The sequence below is a fragment of the Larus michahellis genome, chromosome 1 (assembly GCF_964199755.1).
Source record: "Larus michahellis chromosome 1, bLarMic1.1, whole genome shotgun sequence".
NCBI classification, from domain to species: Eukaryota; Metazoa; Chordata; class Aves; order Charadriiformes; family Laridae; genus Larus; species Larus michahellis.
This window is the reverse complement of record NC_133896.1, coordinates 133,111,211-133,130,722: the sequence shown is the minus strand read 5'-3', so window position 1 is coordinate 133,130,722 and position 19,512 is coordinate 133,111,211. Positions and strand designations below refer to the sequence as shown.

Below are 19,512 nucleotides of genomic sequence, written 5' to 3'. Positions count from 1 at the left end.
ACCTTAAGTTTAACACATCATAAAGCAGTCAAACTGTTCATGCATAAACTTAGTGTTGGAACATTTTTAAATTGATATATATTATTTACCCCAGAAAAGGAAATTTGGGGAGGAAATATGAACTATTCCGAGAACTTCACTTGCTTGTTGGTGAATGTATATGAAAAAGACTTGGATGCTGAGGAGAAACAAAATAAAACAAAACAATAAGGAGCAGTATAAGCACTGGTGTTCATAAACAAACATGAAATTTTATTAACTGTGTTGTTTTTTCAAATGTCATCTTCTCTGCCTTTCAGGATTATCCAGTCTTGATTCTCTCTGATACTTTTAATATACCCTTTTTTCTACTTAATTCCCCTTGGTTGTATTCCTTTTAGAGAGAAAAAGAGGGAATCAGTTTCCTTTTTCTGACAGAAAAAGTCCCTAGTCCTTTTTCTTCTCAGTCTGGACATACAGACAGAAATTAATCTTTGGCTGTACAGGTCATGGGATCTATGTCTATTTGTCTACTTAATCTCCTCTCTTCTGGCATAAATCTGAGCCTATGTTTGTACATTTCACATGTTGCCTTCCTACAGTATTAGCAGCAGGCTATGACACCAGTGACCCTCAAATTACACAGCTCCAGTTCTCACTCAGATTTCAGTCTCATTGGTATTCTTTATACTGTGCGGCAAAATTCACCATTAATAATTAAATTGTGCATTTAAGTGTGCTTATATGTGCAGAGGAGGACAGTGAGGATAGATAGAAGGTGAATTAGTCACTAAATTGAACAATCCCTGAAGAAATTTTAAATAATCACAGATCAAAATCTGTTTCAGCTCTGTGACCTTATCTTGAAAAATATACTAGCGTTTTCTTTACCTCGGTGCATTTGAGGTAGCAAAAAGGCTGCACAGAGATCAAACAGAGTGAAGCATCACTCAATAAAAGTTACTCTCAGTGGAATATTTGGGTTATAAGGTGCTCTTACAACCATTTCTAATTTCATTGAATTCCTCTATAAAAATGTTCATTCCTTCAGTGACTGGAAAGGTGTAATATGAGTTTCTAGGCCAGTTTCTCTAGTTTAAAACATAGACATTTCTATTTAATCTTTTACACTAGTAGGTTTTTGAACATATTCAGAAAAGTTGTTCACTTATTAAAAGTAGCTGAGTTTTTCATGTAACTCAAGTATGAGCATATGCTGTACAATTAACTAAAAACATAGAGAGGGAGAAATTTCTTATGAAGTTTATCCAGTGCAGTCACGCATAGTGCCTACTCTGTAGTAAAGAAATATCTTCAGCCTTAGTCTGAAATGTAAGTCTTGATGCCAATTTTATCTATGAATTTAATCTCAATTTTGGCACACGAATTTGTATCTGGGGAACTTTACTCTCTCTAGAGGTATCTGTGTTTCTTGTCCTGTGTTCTTTTGGTCTATGGCTAGTTACCACTGCTTTCCTGGCAAATGCTGTCCCTTCTCCCAGACAAATTGTTACACCAAGAAAGAAAAACCTTCTCTTTGGAATCCTGATGATTAACAACAAATATAGGAATGTAACGAATACCACATAAATGTCATACAAATTTTGATTGCAGAGGTTAAACACCCAGGAAAATGTTTGAAGTTGGAGAACACCACTGGGCTGAATTCTTTACTTCTTGCGTTGAGAAATGTCAATAAGCATTCGGTATGCACTTGCTTATCTGGCATGCAAACTTATAACTGTGGAGACAGTGCAAGGTTATTTTTTTTCCTTTAATATAGATTTCTTTTATGTTCAGTGGAATTTATAAAGTTGAAGTTTTCAATGAGTGTCTGCTACATTACATAACTCTTGATTGAAGAGCGTTTGAAATACATCTTTTGAAGTTGTTTTGAACCAATCCCTCGAATTTCATTTTGATGTGAATTGAAACAATTCTTCAAGTAAATCAGCACAAAATTGTATTATTTGTTTACCTTGGAAGTTTTGATTTGGATGCCCAAAGTCCAAATCCCTTCTCTTGTGCAACTTTCATGCTATGTCTTTCTATGTCTAGTTGTGTAATTCAGTTTTCATCAGTCATCATGAGGTTTGTGGCTGCAAGGATTTTGCATGAGATAACCACTAAGAAGCACGGCTGCTAGGGCAAATCTAAGCCATCTGACCTGATCATGAGTCCCAGTGGAGCTGTAGGAAAAAGCAGTCCCATGATCAGATAAATATTCTATGTCTATTCATTAAATGGGAATGAAAAATTTATTTTATAATGTATCAAAAATTTCTCTTGCAATTGAAGATGACAGATTTTCCTGATCGAAAATGTTCTCAGTATTTCATTCCAAAAACTTTTAATTCCAAAAATATTTCTACTCTATTCATTGAGTCAGGATGCAAAAATGTATTTGAATACTAGAATTTATTTTGTTTGCTTTATCTAGCAACTCTTATTTTTGTTTTGGATATGTTCTGGTATATAGCATAAGAAGGGAAAGGGAAATGATTTGATGTTTCGATTTTGCCTTTGAAATTCAATGCAGCTAGGCACATATATAAAGGTACCTGAGGAAGCTTTTTATCTGAGTCTTGTGGGATTTGGATTCTTAACTCAATTAAATCCATTCTATTTCTTTAGATTTGCTTCAACCAAAACATTCATGCTAAGCTTTAAAGTAAGCTTTGGTGAAAGCAGCAAAGTTTTCTTCTTAAACTCAAATAATAATGATTTTCATTTCCTTTGCCTAATGAGATTAAAGCACTGAACTACTGTATTACTCTGGTGACCTCTTTCTCTTTGGTAAGCTGTCTCAAGTGTGGCAAACATGGCATATGGGAACAGAGGAAATGTCAAACTGGGGAGCAAAGATTTACAAAATTTAATATCTTTCATAAGCTTCAGCTTCTAGACTTAATATGGACAAAAAAAAAAAAAAAAGAAGGAAAATGCCAGATGCTATAATAATATGGGTTCTTCTAAAATGGAAAAAAAAAGTGTACAAACAGATTTATAATGACTTTTTGTAATCCATGGAGTGCAGATTTACTGTAGTTAATATTTTCTCTTTAAAGTTCAGTTAATATTGTTGCTCCTTGCTAAGTCTTTCATGAGGTTCCTATTAGCTTTAAACTACCATGTTTTGTACTTGGTAGCATCTGCAGGAAAAGAGCATATGTCATAAAAACTTCTACAATTAAAAATTAATTTCTATTTCACAAGTAAATGTGTTCTTTCTTTAGCAGTTGGATGATAAATTTCCCCAGTGTTGCACATATATGGAAGATTTTCTTCTAGTTTTGTGGAACAAGCATACTTTTTTTTTTCTCTCCCCTTTCAGTTGTATTCCACTTTTGGTAGTCATTAAATAACAGTGTTTTAATATAAAAGGGAATCTATTTAAATTAACACATTCCAAAGTGGTAATGGAGAAGTTTCTTATTTTGGCTAGTATGTGTTTTCTAATTGTTGTGGTACTGGGTGCTGTATTGTGTCCTAGTAGTAACTTTCAGAGCAATATCAAGAATTTATTTTTCCACTGAGCCATTCACACAGAAAATTTTAAAGGGCTCTTGGGATTAAAAAGAAATGCAAAAGAGAAAGGAAATATGTCCCTTTCTGAACCTTGGATGCTTGTATACCTATACACATATACACAAAGTAGTCCGCCAAAAATTTAGCAATATCTGTTAGCAGTGTATTTTTTTTACAATTTGTTAAGATATGTAATTACACAACATAGAATAGAGCTATTTCTGTTGAAAAGGACAGCTATGTTTTAAAGCAAATGTGTCATCTGCTGAAGAGACAGCTATGTGGAGGGTGCAGTTTGTTTTTGTTTTTTTTTTTTTCTGTCTTTAATCTTTATTTCCTCCTGTCTGAAGGTAGGGCAGCACAGATCCTGGTCTGACCTATCCTGTGGAAAAACCCTTTTGTGTCCCAATGCAATAGTGCTTATTGCCAGGCCACACGTTGGTGCCATGGCAGCCGTAACCAGGCCATAAAGCGGCTGCCCTTCCAGAGTTCTGTGCCCCCGTACCTCCCTCCCGCCTCCCAGGCTCAGACTTTGGGTCTAACTCTGCTCCACTTACTGGCCCAAGAATGTCTAGGGGGGAAGATATTTTTTCCTCAAGTGTTTAAAATGTTTCTGGAGTGTCTCAAAACCACTGTTGGCTGCCAAAGCCTTGCTTAATGGATTTCTGATGGCACTATGTTTTTGTATTAACTTATTGATGTAAATATTGACATCATGTCCCTGTTCAAGAACACCATAATTACTCAGTCAGGTCTTTTGTGTGCAAATGCACACACAGCTAATTGAATTGAAGCAGTGATGCGCTCTGAAGATTATTTAAAAATCCTTGTCAACCTTGGGAGAAATAAATAACTTTGTCATATTGAGTAAAGAAAAAGAAAACCCTTCCTAGATGTGCATTATGCTCTTAAATGTTATACTGTATTTTAACTTCTATTTAATTGCAGGTATAGATACAAATGTCTGTCTGACACATTTATGGCTTTAAATAAATCTGTGTCTACAGTTTGAGTCATCAAAATCACTAGGAGTTGTATGCAGTTAACATATGCTTTGACAAAGAATATTGATATTGTCAATCCAAGATCACAGTTTCAATATGTTAACTCTCTCCCAGTATTTTAAGAGTGAAAGTAATGTGGAACAGATTAATAAACAGAAATATGTAAAAAAAAAATTTAATATGTACTATTGCTGGCAACCTCATGGCCTCTATATGCTTAATAATTATATGGTTAGATCTTTCAATCTTTGAAACCTCAAAGTAAAAAATGATCCTTTGATTCAAAGTCTGTTTGAAAGAAATAGTGTTTCTTTGGGTCTCAGCTCTTCTGAAACACTCACTGCAATTCTTTTCCTTTCTGCATGGTCCTAGTCACGTAGTCATGATAATGCAGTTTAAGAAATGTCTAGCAGCTAAGTTACAGCAACAAGGTGTTTGCACTCTCCGATGCACATGTCGTAATTTGATTAATTTTAATCCTCTTGTATTAGGAACTAATCTGCTGAATTTTCTCATATTTACTCCAAGTGGATGTCTACACGTATTTAGCTATCACAGTTCAGCTGATATTCAGCAACTTGTTTGTGATATTCAGCAGTTGCTGTTCAAATGCTGCTGAAATTCCACCATGAAGAAATCCTTGATCTTCCTCTTAATCTACAGAATGAAGCTACTGGAGAACAAATGTATTTTCAGAAGCAGTTTAAATAATAAGAGATTATGGAAGAGATTAAACAATTTGCCATCTGCTATGAAACATGATACACCAGTATGGTCCAGAGATTCTCTTTTCTTGGAAATCTTCTTTCTAAAAGCCATCCTTATGTGTGCATGTTCAATTTTTAGGAATTAGTGTAACCACTTCACATGGTAGCTTGTCTTCAGGTTGGGTTAGTATTTTGTTTTAGTCATTTGCAGTTCCAGAGGGAAATAAAAGACCAATATGTACCAGACTTAATTTCTTCACATAGTAATGTTGAGATTCCATATCTAAATCACATAGCGAACATTAGAAATGTTATGACAGTGGCACTGAGCAAAAGTTACCTTTCAAAATAAATCATAGCATGTTTGGGGAGCAGGGAGGAAAGAGACTTGTATTCTTAAGGCCCAAAAAGAACTGCAGACACTCTAGCATAGCCACATAAGAAACAGAGGATGTAGAACTGTCCTCAAATAAGGATGTATAGCAGATATAACAAACAAGAAACAATTCATTTCAGAGGGGCACTGATCATTAATGCAGTTTAATATCAGGCTTTGGAAATTAATCTAGTAAACAAACTCTTGTGGTTTTTGGCTGTTGATGACATTATGCTGCCATCTCTATGCTGTAACTGTGAATGTACAGATGGTCTCTGAGCTGAAAATGAATAACTGAAAGAAGGTAGCACATAGAAGCACACAAGAGATTAGGGACCTGTGTACTGGGTCTAGCTGGGATGGAGTTATTTTTATTCATATCAGCCTGTATGGTGCCACGTTTTGGATTTGTGACTAGAACAGTGTTGATAACACACCTGTGTTTTGACTATTGCTGATGCAGTGCTTGCACCACATCAAGGGTTCTCCTTTTCCCATTCTGCTCCCCAAAAGAAGTAGGCTTGGAGGTTGTCAGCAAGAGATTGTGAGGGGACACAGCTGGGACAGCTAACCTGAATTGGCCAAAGGGATATTCCACACCAAATAATGTCATGATCAGCAATAAATACAAGGAGGTTCGGGCTTTCAAGGTAGCCCTTGCTCAGAGACTAGCTGGCATTAGTCTTTGTGTAGGTGGTGAGTGTCTTTGCATCACTTGGTTTGTTTTTTTCTCTTTCCTTCACTTCTTAAACCATCTTTATCTTGACCAATGAGTTTTCTCGCTTTTGCTGTTCCTGTTCTCTTCCCTGTCCTGTTGCATGTGGGGCTTAGTGATTGAGAAGCTGTATGGGTGCTTGGCTGCTGGCTGGAGTCAACCCGTCATAACCTGGTAGGTCAGTATGGGCTAGGCTACCTTTAACTATGTGTTTACTAAGACTCTACCTAATATAGTGAACCAGAAAAGAAGGGACTGAAAGAAGAAAGAGGGACTGAATAGGCATCAAGGAAAAATTCTTGGTTTACAGTAGGAACTTAGGAAGTTCCACAGGCATTTGCTTTTCCTTTGCTTCTGTCTTGCATAGTATGTTTATGCTACTTTTTTCTTAAAAATAACTTTCATGGTTTAACTTTTTCTACAACATGATAGCGATAATTAAAGAATTAGTATTAATTCAGAAGAAAAATACTATTTATTTTTAGGTAAAAGAGAGAATGACATAAAAACTTCCCACCAGGCAGACATAAAGGTATTCTCACCCTTATTCTTCCTCTAAGTAGTCCAATACCTGGACATATGTAATCTGTTTTATGTTGGTGCAGTATTCTGAAACCATGACATACAGCATTTTTACTTAATTTATGGCAAATCATAGCTTTATTTTTTCATTACTCCTCTTCCTGTGGGATAGTTCATTTGACAAGGTTCCTCAACTACTAAATCTAACACTTTTAAAACTTGTCTCAGGTGGGGCTGAGACAATTTCAATTTTTAGGAGCTAACTTCTTTAACAGACAATGGTATCCAAAATAATTTTTCTGTCTCCCTCAGATGTCTGTAAACATTTTCTTTTTCGCTTACTGTCAGCCCTCCATACCAGCCACTACACACTTCTAGACTGAGAAGGAAATGTGTAAGTTTTTAGCCTACAACATAATTTTTGCAAGAGTTTTTGAGATAACGAAAAATGGGTTTTCAAAATGAAAGTGCTATCTCAAACGGAAGTGCAGCATAGTAATATGCAAAGCTATAATAGCCGTCATAGTGCAAAAGGAAATTTAATCATGTATAAAATATACTTGATGTGGTCATTTGAAAACATTAGTACTAATGATAAATCCATATTTTTTCATGTTTCCAATTTTATACTGTTTTTTGAAGTACATTTTTTGAAAGTACAAAATCTAAGTGGTCTAAGAATGGAACTGACTGCATTCTCTTTCTCATCTGCATAGTGTGTTGCGTTTCTTACCTCTGCTTCTTCATTCCTGTTGGAGTTCATTTTTATAGCAAATAAAAAGGTACACAAACCAAAAATAGACAACCTTTGCATTTCTTCATAATGAGAGCACACACTAAAATACCATGTGCTACGCTGCATAGAGCTAATTGGCCCAGACAGTGTAATGACTGTCGTATGAAGTATAAAATCTTGATTTTTTTTTTTTTTTGGTTTAATGCTAGCTAGTCTAAGCAAAAAGCAAAAAGAAACAGCCAAGGTGAAAAGAGATAATCCAGGGCAGACTGATAGTTTTAAGTTTGTGGTTTTGATAGTAAAATACTGTGAAAATTGTTTTAAGGAAATTATCCTTAATCTTATGAATCACTTGATAAACTTTTGAAAAGTTTTATTTTTTATGAACAGCCAGTAAAGGAGAGGCTGTTTTCTTTACAGATTATGCCCCATATTTCTCCGCCCTACCCCAAAATCTTAGCCGCACTGCTACAATATCCTTTGTTCACTTTCTCTACCTATTATATTTACTGTCCCTACGTACTACTATCTTATTTCTGCATCTGCTAATGCCCTTCACAAGTTCTTGGCTCTAGGAACAAGAACTAGTGCTTTCTCCCTTAGGTATCCATTTTTCAAAATTTATGAGATCACTTTTTTGTCAGATTTCATTGCCAATTGCTAATGTCTTCAAAAATCCTGAAGTGGCTGACAAATAAATAGAAATCACAGTGACTTTGCATAAACCTCTCCAAAAGAAATTACATTAAGAACAGAACTACAAACACAGATAAGCAGGAAAAAATGGATGTGTTAATTTTTATTTTTTTAAATAGCATTAAATGCAATAAATTTAGGAGAATTTACTGTTACTGTTTTAAATGTTTTAGGAGAATTGTTTTCAACTGTCAGACCTAGATCGTTTAGATTTCCAGAATTCAGATTTCTACCAATATATTGGAAACTTGAAGACCTCTACTAATTCTGAAACCTATCAATTGAAATTAAGCTTTTGTATGAATCCAGGCTGTAGCGGTGGACCCAGGAGTCATTAGCTTTATTTTTTTCTCATTTTCATCCTTGAAAACGATACATATGATCCTGAAACATTAAGGGGAAGACTTTCTCATTGATGTTAAAATTTTAGTGTGATGGGTGGTATCAGCAGGTACAGCCCGCAAGAAGCTTGTTTATCCAGCAGAACAATCTCATTATTAGGACAGTGATGTAGTGTGGTTTAGCTCATACCCTGAAATCACTCAAGAAAATAACTGAGTGAATGACATTCTGGACCCTGTATTGTGCTATTATGTGTAGCAATAACCGGTAGCATATTAAAATAGAGATCAGGGACTACAACCATTCATTTGAAGGCAGTTCTGAAATTTCAAAGCTATTGAATTATTCAAGTATCTTCCAGTTTATAAAATAAAATAAAAGGTGATTGACTGCTTGATGATGTGATGATAGAAATAAAAAAAAAATATTGATAAATCTTGAGTGATTTTTTTTTTCCACAGTTGTTTTTGTGACGGCATAAATTTAGGTGTTAATTATGTGTCTGTGGCAGCCATAACTAGGAAAGGAGACACCAGATATTTTCTTTAGTTAATACCCTACTTATACACAAAGAAAAGAAAGAAAATCTAGTCAAAATAGAAATGGATCACTGTTGGAATACAAAACTGCATATAAATCCCTCAATCTATTTAATATTAACAAGTCGTGATGAACATGAATCCTTTGATTTAAAAAATCCATTTATGAATGCAGTAACACAGGTGTTCAACATGCAAATATGTAACATTTTTAAGGTGCAAATGTCAATAGAAAAATCTAAAGCTTTCTATGAATGCAAAAGGCATCATGAGTACAATTAGTCTTTGGTTCTTTGAAAATGTATCTTCAAGGAAGTTGGAAATCAGGATTTTAATTGGGTTTCTGGTACATCCAAACATTCCTAGAATGAAAAATGCACAGGTACTCTATACACCACATGCAGACTGTATGTAGGAAGCGTCAGTTACAGTGCATGCATGCTATCATCTGTGTGTGTTCACAGTAACCTCATTTTTAAGGACATGATGGTCTATTTTTCTTCCAATCATTTGGTTTTAAGCCTCTGTTTATACTCCTCAGTTACAGTGGAATACGAGCATTTCAAGCACAGATAGACAGTTATCTCCTGGAATATCACTGTTACCACAAAATATCACAGAAGGGTGTCTGTGTCTTATGATGAGAATGATGAATGTGTATTATATCTGTCAAAATTGCATTAGCACCTTCTCATAGATGAAGGCACATTAGCTGAGGAGTCATGTGAGTTATTTCCTGGAAGATTTTGAAGGTATTAAAGCTTCCAGCTCTAATAAGGTTAATACAGATCTAAGTAGACTTGAATGTCAGTGTTGGCAGAGTTTAACTGGTATATTTCTATAAGTAGGAAGAGAAACGCTGTTATGTTCACTGTTATGAAAGACCACATTGAGAAGAGGACAAATGTTTTCTTAAGACTGTCACTGAATGTAGCTGAAATAAATCACAGAATCACAAAACTGTTGAGGTTGGAAGGGACCTCTGGAGGTCATCTGGTCCAAACCTCTGCTCAAGCAATGCCATCTAGAGCTGCTTGTGCAGGAACATATCTAGCTGGCTTTTGATTATGTCCAAGGATGGAGACTCCACAATCTCCCTGAGCAACCTATGGCAGGGCTTCATCACCCTTACAGTGAAAAGTGTTTCCTGGTGTTCAGACAGAACTTCCCATGTTTCAGTTTGTGCCCATTGCCTCTTGTCCTGTTTCCACGCACCACTGAAAATAACCTGGCTCTGTCCTCTTTGCACCCTTTTTTGATGTATTTATATATGTTGGTAAGATCCTCCCTGAGCCTTCACTTCTCCAGACTGAACAGTTCCAGCTTTTAGCCTGTATTCATAGGAGAAATGCGCCAGTCTCTTAACAATCTTCATGGCCCTTTGTTGGACTATCTCCAGTGTCCATGTCTCTCTTGTATTGAGGAGCTCAGAACTGGACACTGTACTCCTGGTGTGATCTCAGCAGTGCTGAGCAGAGGGAAAGGATCACCTCCATCTGTCTGCTGGCAATATGTTCTCTTAAGCTATGTTGTGAGAAACACTGATGTAGTTAGTGCTAACAAATGACCAAATAGTTTGGCAGATAGTTACCTTAAAAAGTAATGTTGGTTGTACTTTGTGATATGAAGTCTTAATGTGAAACTTTAGACAATTCTATGCATTGAAGAGGTTTTGATTTCTATGCTCTTTCCATAGAAATCATAGAAATGATAGAAATTATTATTTCACAGAGCATTAATGTAAATACAATACCTACATATTCAAACTATTGTTAACATTCTCCTTAAAACTCAGGAACTGAACTCTGATAATGTTAATTTTCAAAAGTTGGGTAATGTTCTCCCTGGTTTTGCAAGTGATTGTAGAATACCTGCTAGCATGTTTGCTTAAGCTTATTAAACTGGACTGCAGGTGATCCGTAGCACGTTTTAATGAGGAATAGCATGCTGAAATAGTTAATCCTTCATTCAATACAAAGGCTCGAAACAGAGTTGGTGTTCTTCTGCAATATGTTCTCATGGATTCACCAAGCTCAAGGAGCTGGGAACCATTAGAACTGAATATCCTGAGAATGAAAACATGACTAGCAGACTAATATTATAAACTAAAGTGTACTGACTTAATTAGGCAGTGAAAGGCAAGACTACAATTTGATAATAAAGTATGATGAAGAAGCTATTACCTAGTAACTTATATAATGGAATTAATGCTGCTTTGAGGTGCATGTTAATTCATTTTTGGCATGGGGATTTAGAACCAGAGAGAAATAGAATCAGATCAGAGAGAGAATGCTCTTTCAGAAAGGTAAAAAATGAAATGATCAAAGATGTAAATGAATTCTGAAATAAATGGAAGTTAGTTTTTTAAGTCCTATGGGGATGCTAATAGCATAGCCTTGTCTTGGTTCACTTCAATTTCTGCAAGAGTACATCTATGTCTTATTAGGGCCTTGTAATGATTACTGATTTTTAGGGACTATTGGGTAGGAAAATTGGAACAGGGACATATTGCTGTCCCTTCCTGGTCTTAAAGTAAACACAGGAGGAGACACTCCAAAGACATATCAAATATTTCTTTGTGTGAATTCTGTTCACAATGCAAATTGATTCTAAAGTTTTGGTGTTTTACTTCCTCCATCTTTCGGGATGTGTGCAGATGTTTGTGTCTTTCTTATTTTACTACATATAATAAGTGCTGTGGTATTATCCAAATGTCACTAACTGGCATGCTATTCTCCCAATTAAGAGATTAAAACATTCTCTGTCTTTAAAGTGGTAATAGTGCTTTATCATGCACAGTAGCTTGAATTCTCCATTAAAGTCAGTATTCAACCAACTCCAGGGTGAGAGGCATTTGACTTTAGCTGTGTGAAAGTTGGTTTTCTAAACTAGCTAGCTGCCCAAGCTCTTTTGAAGTTAACAAAGAGAAGTGGCAAATTCAAAGACCAAATATTTATATGAGTCATAGACATGCATTTTAAGATGACATAAGTTGTTCTTTGGCGTTACTGATTGCTTTCTACTGACTGGAATGGGGGCCTCATTACCTAGCTGAGGTTGGGCATCAAGTTTTTAAGTGAATTAATTTAACAGTGAATTTCCATGGTTGAAATTCCTTAGCAGAAAAACGTAAGCTTTTTTTAAGGAAACCATTGTATCTCTATACCTTTTGTTGTTTTGGTGTTCTTAACTAAAAATAATGGGGCTACAACTAAAAATAATGGATAATTTTTTTTGGTTGGGGTTTGGTTTTTTTTGAAAGTCAAACAAATCTAATATTGCCTTCTAATGAACAGTTATTGTGGGATGGTATTGGTACTGGCTGATGTTATTCAAAAGTGGAGAATATGAAAATTATTCTAGAATTATTGCTAATCAGGACAGGAAAAAACAAAAACATTATTAATTTAAAGTAATTTGTAATGTACTTCTAGAAAGTCAGGAATTCCAAGTAAGATCATCTGAACTTGGTCTTGAATAATCCATTAAAAACACTGACAATAATTTTCCTGGCACTGTCTTTTTGCACGTTTGCTCTTATTGCTCTTATTGCTTTTATTGTTAAGACAGTCTCTTTTCCTCCTTCAAATCTAACTTGGAACTTTCACACTTTCTGGTTCAGGCCAGAGCTCTTTGTCCTAATGTTTTCTGAGACTAAAATCTTCTTTCATTTATATGGTTACCCTGAAGGTATTTGTTTAATGCAATTCACAGATTGTGACACTTTGCATACCACATGGCACATGTGTTGCACTAATTTCACTCCAGTATTTTTTAACTGGTCACGCTGGAGTTCCACAAAAGAAAAAAGGGCAGTTACTCAGTTATTTCAGAAATTATGAGCATTTAACACAAAAATCTCGTAATAACTCTCTTCTGCATAGACAAGTACATTACGTTAACGGTGTGAAAATGCAGGTAATTTTTCAGAGATCAAAAGTGTACTGCTCGCTAAGCAGAACTTTTCTCAAAGGCAGTGCTTTCCCACAATAAAGGTTGCTGTTTGAATAGGTGTCTCTGAAGCCTTTGATAATCTCTTGTCATTTTCTCTTTTCTTTTAGCTGATGGATGCACTGACTGGTCTGTGGATTACAAGAAATATCAAGTTCTAGTGGGAGAACCCGTTCGTATAAAATGTGCGCTCTTTTACGGATATATTAGGGCTAATTACTCCCTAGCCCAAAGTGCTGGACTTAGTTTGATGTGGTACAAAAGCTCTGGACCTGGAGATTTTGAGGAACCTATAGCTTTTGACGGAACGAGAATGAGCAAAGAAGAAGACTCCATTTGGTTCCGACCAACAGTGGTACAAGACAGCGGGCTCTATGCATGTGTTATAAGGTACTGTATTTCAATATACTATATTTTAATTAACCAGATATGAAACACGGCTCATAATAGTGTCAAAGGAACGTGTTTTCTGAGCGTGTTCCTTTTTCTTCTCCTCCTGGTATTCCCTTCCCAGAAGTGTTCCATGCCTAAGTAGAAATTACGGTTTAATTTCTTGAACATTTTCAAATTTTTTTTGGTAAAAATTTAGGTCATTTATAGCAAAATCCAAAATTTATGACATAGGTGGAAGTGGATACATATGTCATGTGTTCCTGCTTCTGATTCTAATTTAACACTTACAATCACTATCCTAGAGTAAAAAGTTTCTTTTTCACATTCAGATTTAATTTTATGTGGATTTTATGTAATGGTTTCATTTAATTCACTTTTTTTTCTGTAAAAAATTGTTATTTGATGTAAAGTAAATGCATCAAGGAAAATGGAAGGTGAAATTTCAGCATTTTTGCAGACATATATCCTCTATAGTCACATCTGGCTTAACCTGATAATAGAAGCTGGGTGCCAGATATTTTCCAAAGGTATTTAACCTTCTGATGCGTCAAGCTCCATCACCATAACATGGACTAGATTCTTCCTCCGGTTTCCTAAAAGAGGTGTTCAGATTCTTTCTGCATCTTTAAAATGGTTTGCACTGAGATATTTTTTCCAGCCCTTTGCAGTTAAAAAAGATCATCATATTGTCTCAAAGCCTTAGACTAGATTTTCACTAGATATGAAATTATGCAAGTTAGAATTTGGATATAAAAAGTACAGAGAAGAGTTGCTACTAATTATTCAAATTGTTAAAACAATTGATTATTGCAGCTGAACAGATGAAGCAGTGTTTCTCTCCGTCTGCATATCTATAAAAATGATGTTGCTACTCATACACAGTAGAGAGAGTCAAAAAGAAAGAGTAAGGCAACTGAGTGGCTAGACGAGGAGCACACAATGAAGCTATTTCGATGTTGCAAGGAAAATAAGAAAATTATTTTACCAGCACCTGGAGGTGTTTAATGTCTGCTGCTTTCTTTTCTTTTTCTTTTCTTTTCTTTTCTTTTCTTTTCTTTTCTTTTCTTTTCTTTTCTTTTCTTTTCTTTTCTTTTCTTTTCTTTTCTTTTCTTTTCTTTTCTTTTCTTTTCTTTTCTTTTCTTTTCTTTTCTTTTCTTTTCTTTTCTTTTCTTTTCTTTTCTTTTCTTTTCTTTTTTCTTTTCTTTTCTTTTCTTTTCCTTTCTTTCGTTTTTTTTCTTTTTTTTTTTCTTGCGGGGTCAGGGGGAATGCTGCTTGGGTTGTGTACGGCGAAGGAGATTTTTACTAGATGATGTGTTTTTAAAAACATTTGTTCTTTGAGCTCTTTGCATAACCTGTGAGACATTTTGTATCACATCATTTGTTCAATAGCACTTTCAACATGGTTCTTCTTCTGATGATGGTTTTCTTTAAAAGACAAAAACCTGCACGTTATGCTACTTGAGAATATTTAATTATGTTTAGATTAATATTTTTTCAGGTAAGTGTATAACAGTAGCCATGAAAATGGCAACTTTTTTTAATTACTCCAGTGTTATTTAAAATACAATAATTAATCCCCTCTGTTTAGATAAATAAATAAAAGAAAAAAATAAATATAGCACTTTCTAGCAATTATAGATAAATGCTGAATTTAGATAATTAGTCATAATTTAAAATGTGTTTATCATGTCAACCTGTATTCATGCTTTTTCTAAATGGATTTCTTTTTACTTTGGAGTTAGGTAAGGGCATGTTCTAATCTCCTTTAAACTACATCCTGGTTTCTTAGCACATGCTTAATTTCCACCTGTCAGTGCTTATACATTGCAGATTGACAATAGATTTTAAAAAATACATTCCTAATTACCTTGTGATCCTGAAGATGAACAGTTACAAAGCCTTTCACCTTGAGGAGACCCACTAGAATAAGCAAGTATTGGTTAAAGGATCTAAGAAGGGACTAAGAAGTCCGTGCTTGTTATATCAGTGTTTCAGATTTAGATTTGTTGGATGGAACCTTTCAAACATATGATCAAGAAGGTTACTGGTAGCAGACACAATCCTCAGTTCAGTATCAAAGAAATATATTTTTATGCATGTTTTGTACATACAGTCAAAGGTTACATTCAAATAATTTTGAATGCCCATTTAGAATCAAATTCAAAACAATACGTTGTTTTCCAGAGATAAATATGTATTTGATATTTTAATCTGAAGTAAATAAAATTAATTACTCAACAATATAATGGTTCCCTTTTTTCCCTCAGTCCTTCAGATTCTTACACTATAAAGTGATTACCTGACAAAAAAAAAAAAGCGAGGCTGAACTGATGCCATCTGGCAAAATTATGTACTCTATCTGTACTTCCAAAGTTATTGCTACAGAAATATCTAAAAAACCCTCTCACATCAAATAGTTGCCTACTGCTCTTTCCTGTTCTTTAGTCTCATCACTGAAATGAGAATACTCAGCCCCGCTGTCACTTTATTCTTGGATACTGGTAGAATATACCAAAGAATCTGGAGAAGGATTCATGAACAAGAGCTGTAATTTCTTTCAAGGAACAAAGTGAAAATTGCAGGGATGGGATTTAGGAACAGATTTGAAGTTTTTTGTTTATTTTAATGACAAGGGCTTTAAACGCCTTCAGAATGATGTTATAAGCTATTGTAGTTTTGAAGTTCAGTTGAGAGGCTTAAAATTATCCAGTAGCAAACTTATGTGCCGTGTGATGCTTGCAATAACTTGAGTAGGAGAGCAGGGAGAAGAGATGTACCTCCGAGGTAATGAAGAAAGGCAGTAAAGGGCAAATGGGCAAAAGCAGAACTGCACTTTGAATAAATGGTTCTGCCTAGTTTTTTATTTCAAACTTATTTGAAGGAGTGGAACGGTCCAGTGCTTGCTATTTTCTTTGCTCAGAAGCTCCCTTCACAGTTCTATGCCTTTGCTACCTGTGCCAACAGTAAAGAAGAGAAATGTATCCATTGCACAGGACGTGTAGGGAACAACACGCTGGAACAGTCTGTCTGGGATCAAATGAACAATATTAAAAGGGTAGTTAGTGGACCAAATTAATTTCTACAGTGACTACATTACAGTAGAAACATGGTGTTTCATTGAGCGGGGGTTTCATTGAGCAGAAATGTTTACATTTCAGTGAAATTAACGGATAGTAGTGAAGATTGGCTCTTTTTCATTCAGAAGCAAAGAGACAACCTCATTCACTAGTGTTCGCAATACTCTCACCTTTAATTTCTCATCCCTGCTTTTCTTCCTTTGGGAAGCTGGCTGCCATAAACGAATTGAGAAAATCAAGACTCAGCCTTATTATCAAGGCACTGCAGCACACCCATAGCTGAAGAAGAGGAGATAGACAGCTAGAAATAGCTTTCAGCTTACTACAGTCAATGAGATGATTGGTACAAAATATATGGGCTTATACTCTGCTTTCAAGGACGAAAATAATGTAGTTTGTTTCGGGTACAGCGCTCTATCATTCTGCTGCAAAGTCTGTGTGCTGCAATGTTAAGGAAGTAAAAGATAAATTAAATCTTTCAGTGGACATCACATCACATGGTTGCTTGTTGTTTATCATATATGGTCAGTAAATATAACTAGATAAGCTGCACAAAGAGTTAATGTATATATTCAACTCAAGCTCCCAGAAATTATGTATCTATATATATCTTTATAACTATGTATGTTCTAAGTAGTTTCTGTCAAATTTTCTGCCTGCTTTAATGTTACAAAAAAGATGAAATATTGTTCCTGTCAAATAGATATTTCCATTGTGTTTTCATTTTTCCTTCCCTGCCCGGAAACTTCTATTACAGTATCTCCAATAATGGCCCAACCTAAAATCAGCTGAGGTCATTAGGGCCCGAGAAGAAGGCTGGACTGGGGTTTATGCTAAATAATAGAATGTGTTCTATTGCAAAAGAGAAAATAGGTTTTTATGGTAGATTCATCTAGAGTTTTGCATTGGTATGTCAGTTAGTGTTTAGAAATCATCTTTACCACCACATACAATGTATGTGGCAATTACAGCATCTTTCTGAATCTGAGTATGTTCTTACCAACTAATGACTTTGTTCTCACATTAGAGCTAGAGGTGATGTATTTTCCCTTGTAGAAACCAGTTTGGACTTAAAACATGTAACATCTTCCTTTGTCCTCCATTTATTCTTCATAATGGTAGTAGTAGTGGCCCGTTTACTTTTCTGTAGTTGAGCCTTTGTGCAGACTTAATGTGTTTGGATGTTTACAAACATTAATTGCTTTGGTAAGCTGTAATATTTAGTGGAGAAAAATGCATACAAGCAATGAAGTCTTGTTCAGAAACATGAGAGTGGCTACAAAGTAAGCATAAGATCGAGACAAAAATAAGTAAAAATAGAAGTTTAAATAATGCCAAGTGCAAGGTCCTGCACCTGGGTCAGGGCAATCCCAAGCACAAATACAGGCTGGGAGGAGAACTGAATGAGAGCAGCCCTGAGGAGAAGGACTTGAGAGTGTTGGTTGATGAGAAGCTCAACATGAGCAGGCAATGTGTGCTTGCAGTCCAGAAGGCCAACTGCATCCTGGGCTGCATGAAAAGAAGCGTGGCCAGCAGGTCGAGGGAGGTGATTCTACCCCTCTACTCTGCTCTGCTGAAACTCCACCTGGAGTACTGCGTCCAGCTCTGGGGCCCCCAACACTAGAAGGACATGGACCTGTTGGAGAGAGTCCAAAGGTGGGCCACAATGATGATCAGAGGGCTGCAGCACCTCTCCTAGGAAGAAAGGCTGAGAGCATTGGGATTGTTCAGCCTGGAGAAGAGAAGGCTCCAGGGAGACCTTAGAGCAGCCTTCCAGTACCTAAAGGGGGCCTACAGGAAAGATGGGGAGGGACTCTTTATCAGGGAGTGTAGTGATAGGATGAGGGGTAATGATTTTAAACTGAAAAAGGGCAGATTTAGACTAGATATTAGGAAGAAGGTCTTTACTGCGAGGGTGGTGAGGCACTGGAACAGGTTGCCCAGAGAAGCGGTGGATGCCCCATCCCTGGAAGTGTTCAAGGCCAGGCTGGATGGGGCTTTGAGCAGCCTGGTTTAGTGGGAGGTGTCCCTGCCCATGGCAGGGGGGGTCAGAACTAGATGGTCTTTAAGGTCCCTTCCAACCCAAGCCGTTCCATGATTTTTTGATTCTATGATTATAAATTATATTACAGATGAAAACCTTCTCCAGCTTTAACACATTTAAATAAATTAATTATGTACTTATCAGCCAAAAAAATATCGTTCATTCAACGATATTCAGCTTTAAAATTTCAAATTCAGATGATTGCCAGAATCAAACAGGGAATAACAGCAACTATAGAGATGGTCCAAATCTATTTGCAGCCTCAGTCAGTAACAAACCTGAGCATCTGCTTGAGAGTCTACCACTATTTCTATTAGTCACACACAATCTAGCATTTTAGACAGCGTAAAGACTGAAATACAGTGAAGCATTTAAGAGTTTTCTGCGTTTAGTGCATGAAGAATGAAAGAAATAGAGAAAGAGAGAAAGAAAGAGAGAGAGAAAGAAAGGGAGAGAGAGAGAAAGCAGTAAAGAAAGAAAGAGAAAGAGAGTGAGAGAAGGAAGGAAGGAGTCATATTATTTTCCAGTCTTGTATTTACCTTTATTATCCTTGCTATGGCCTTGTGCATCTGAAGGTTGAGGCTTCAGATATAACAGTGTTTCTCACTAATTTTTTAAGGTGAGCTTTAATCTTTGTGATTTAGCTGTATTTTAAATATCTATACTCAACTTTGCAGCAGGTTTGGTCTTTTTTTTAAAGTTACATATAAATATACACATATAGATAAAAGAACTTTAATTTTCTCTATAAAATTTTAACTAACTGCTTCAAATTATCTTTGAAAAGCATCACAGTGTAGGGCAATATATAATACTTTTTTTTTCCTAGGAATGATTGGAATCCAGAGATAGCTGTGAATTTATGAAAAATAGTCCTTTATCTTCATCATATGAAAATTAATT

The 19,512-nt window shown here is 35.7% G+C and overlaps 1 protein-coding gene across 1 annotated transcript in view; it reads left to right on the top strand.

Moving 5' to 3' along the window:
• IL1RAPL1 (interleukin 1 receptor accessory protein like 1) overlaps nt 1–19,512 on the top strand; it is a 769,335-nt gene that overhangs the window by 399,609 nt on the left and 350,214 nt on the right. Inside the window, exon 3 of the mRNA XM_074604365.1 lies at nt 13,206–13,485. Coding sequence (XP_074460466.1) covers nt 13,206–13,485 — 280 coding nt within the window. The remainder of the gene's footprint in view (nt 1–13,205; nt 13,486–19,512) is intronic.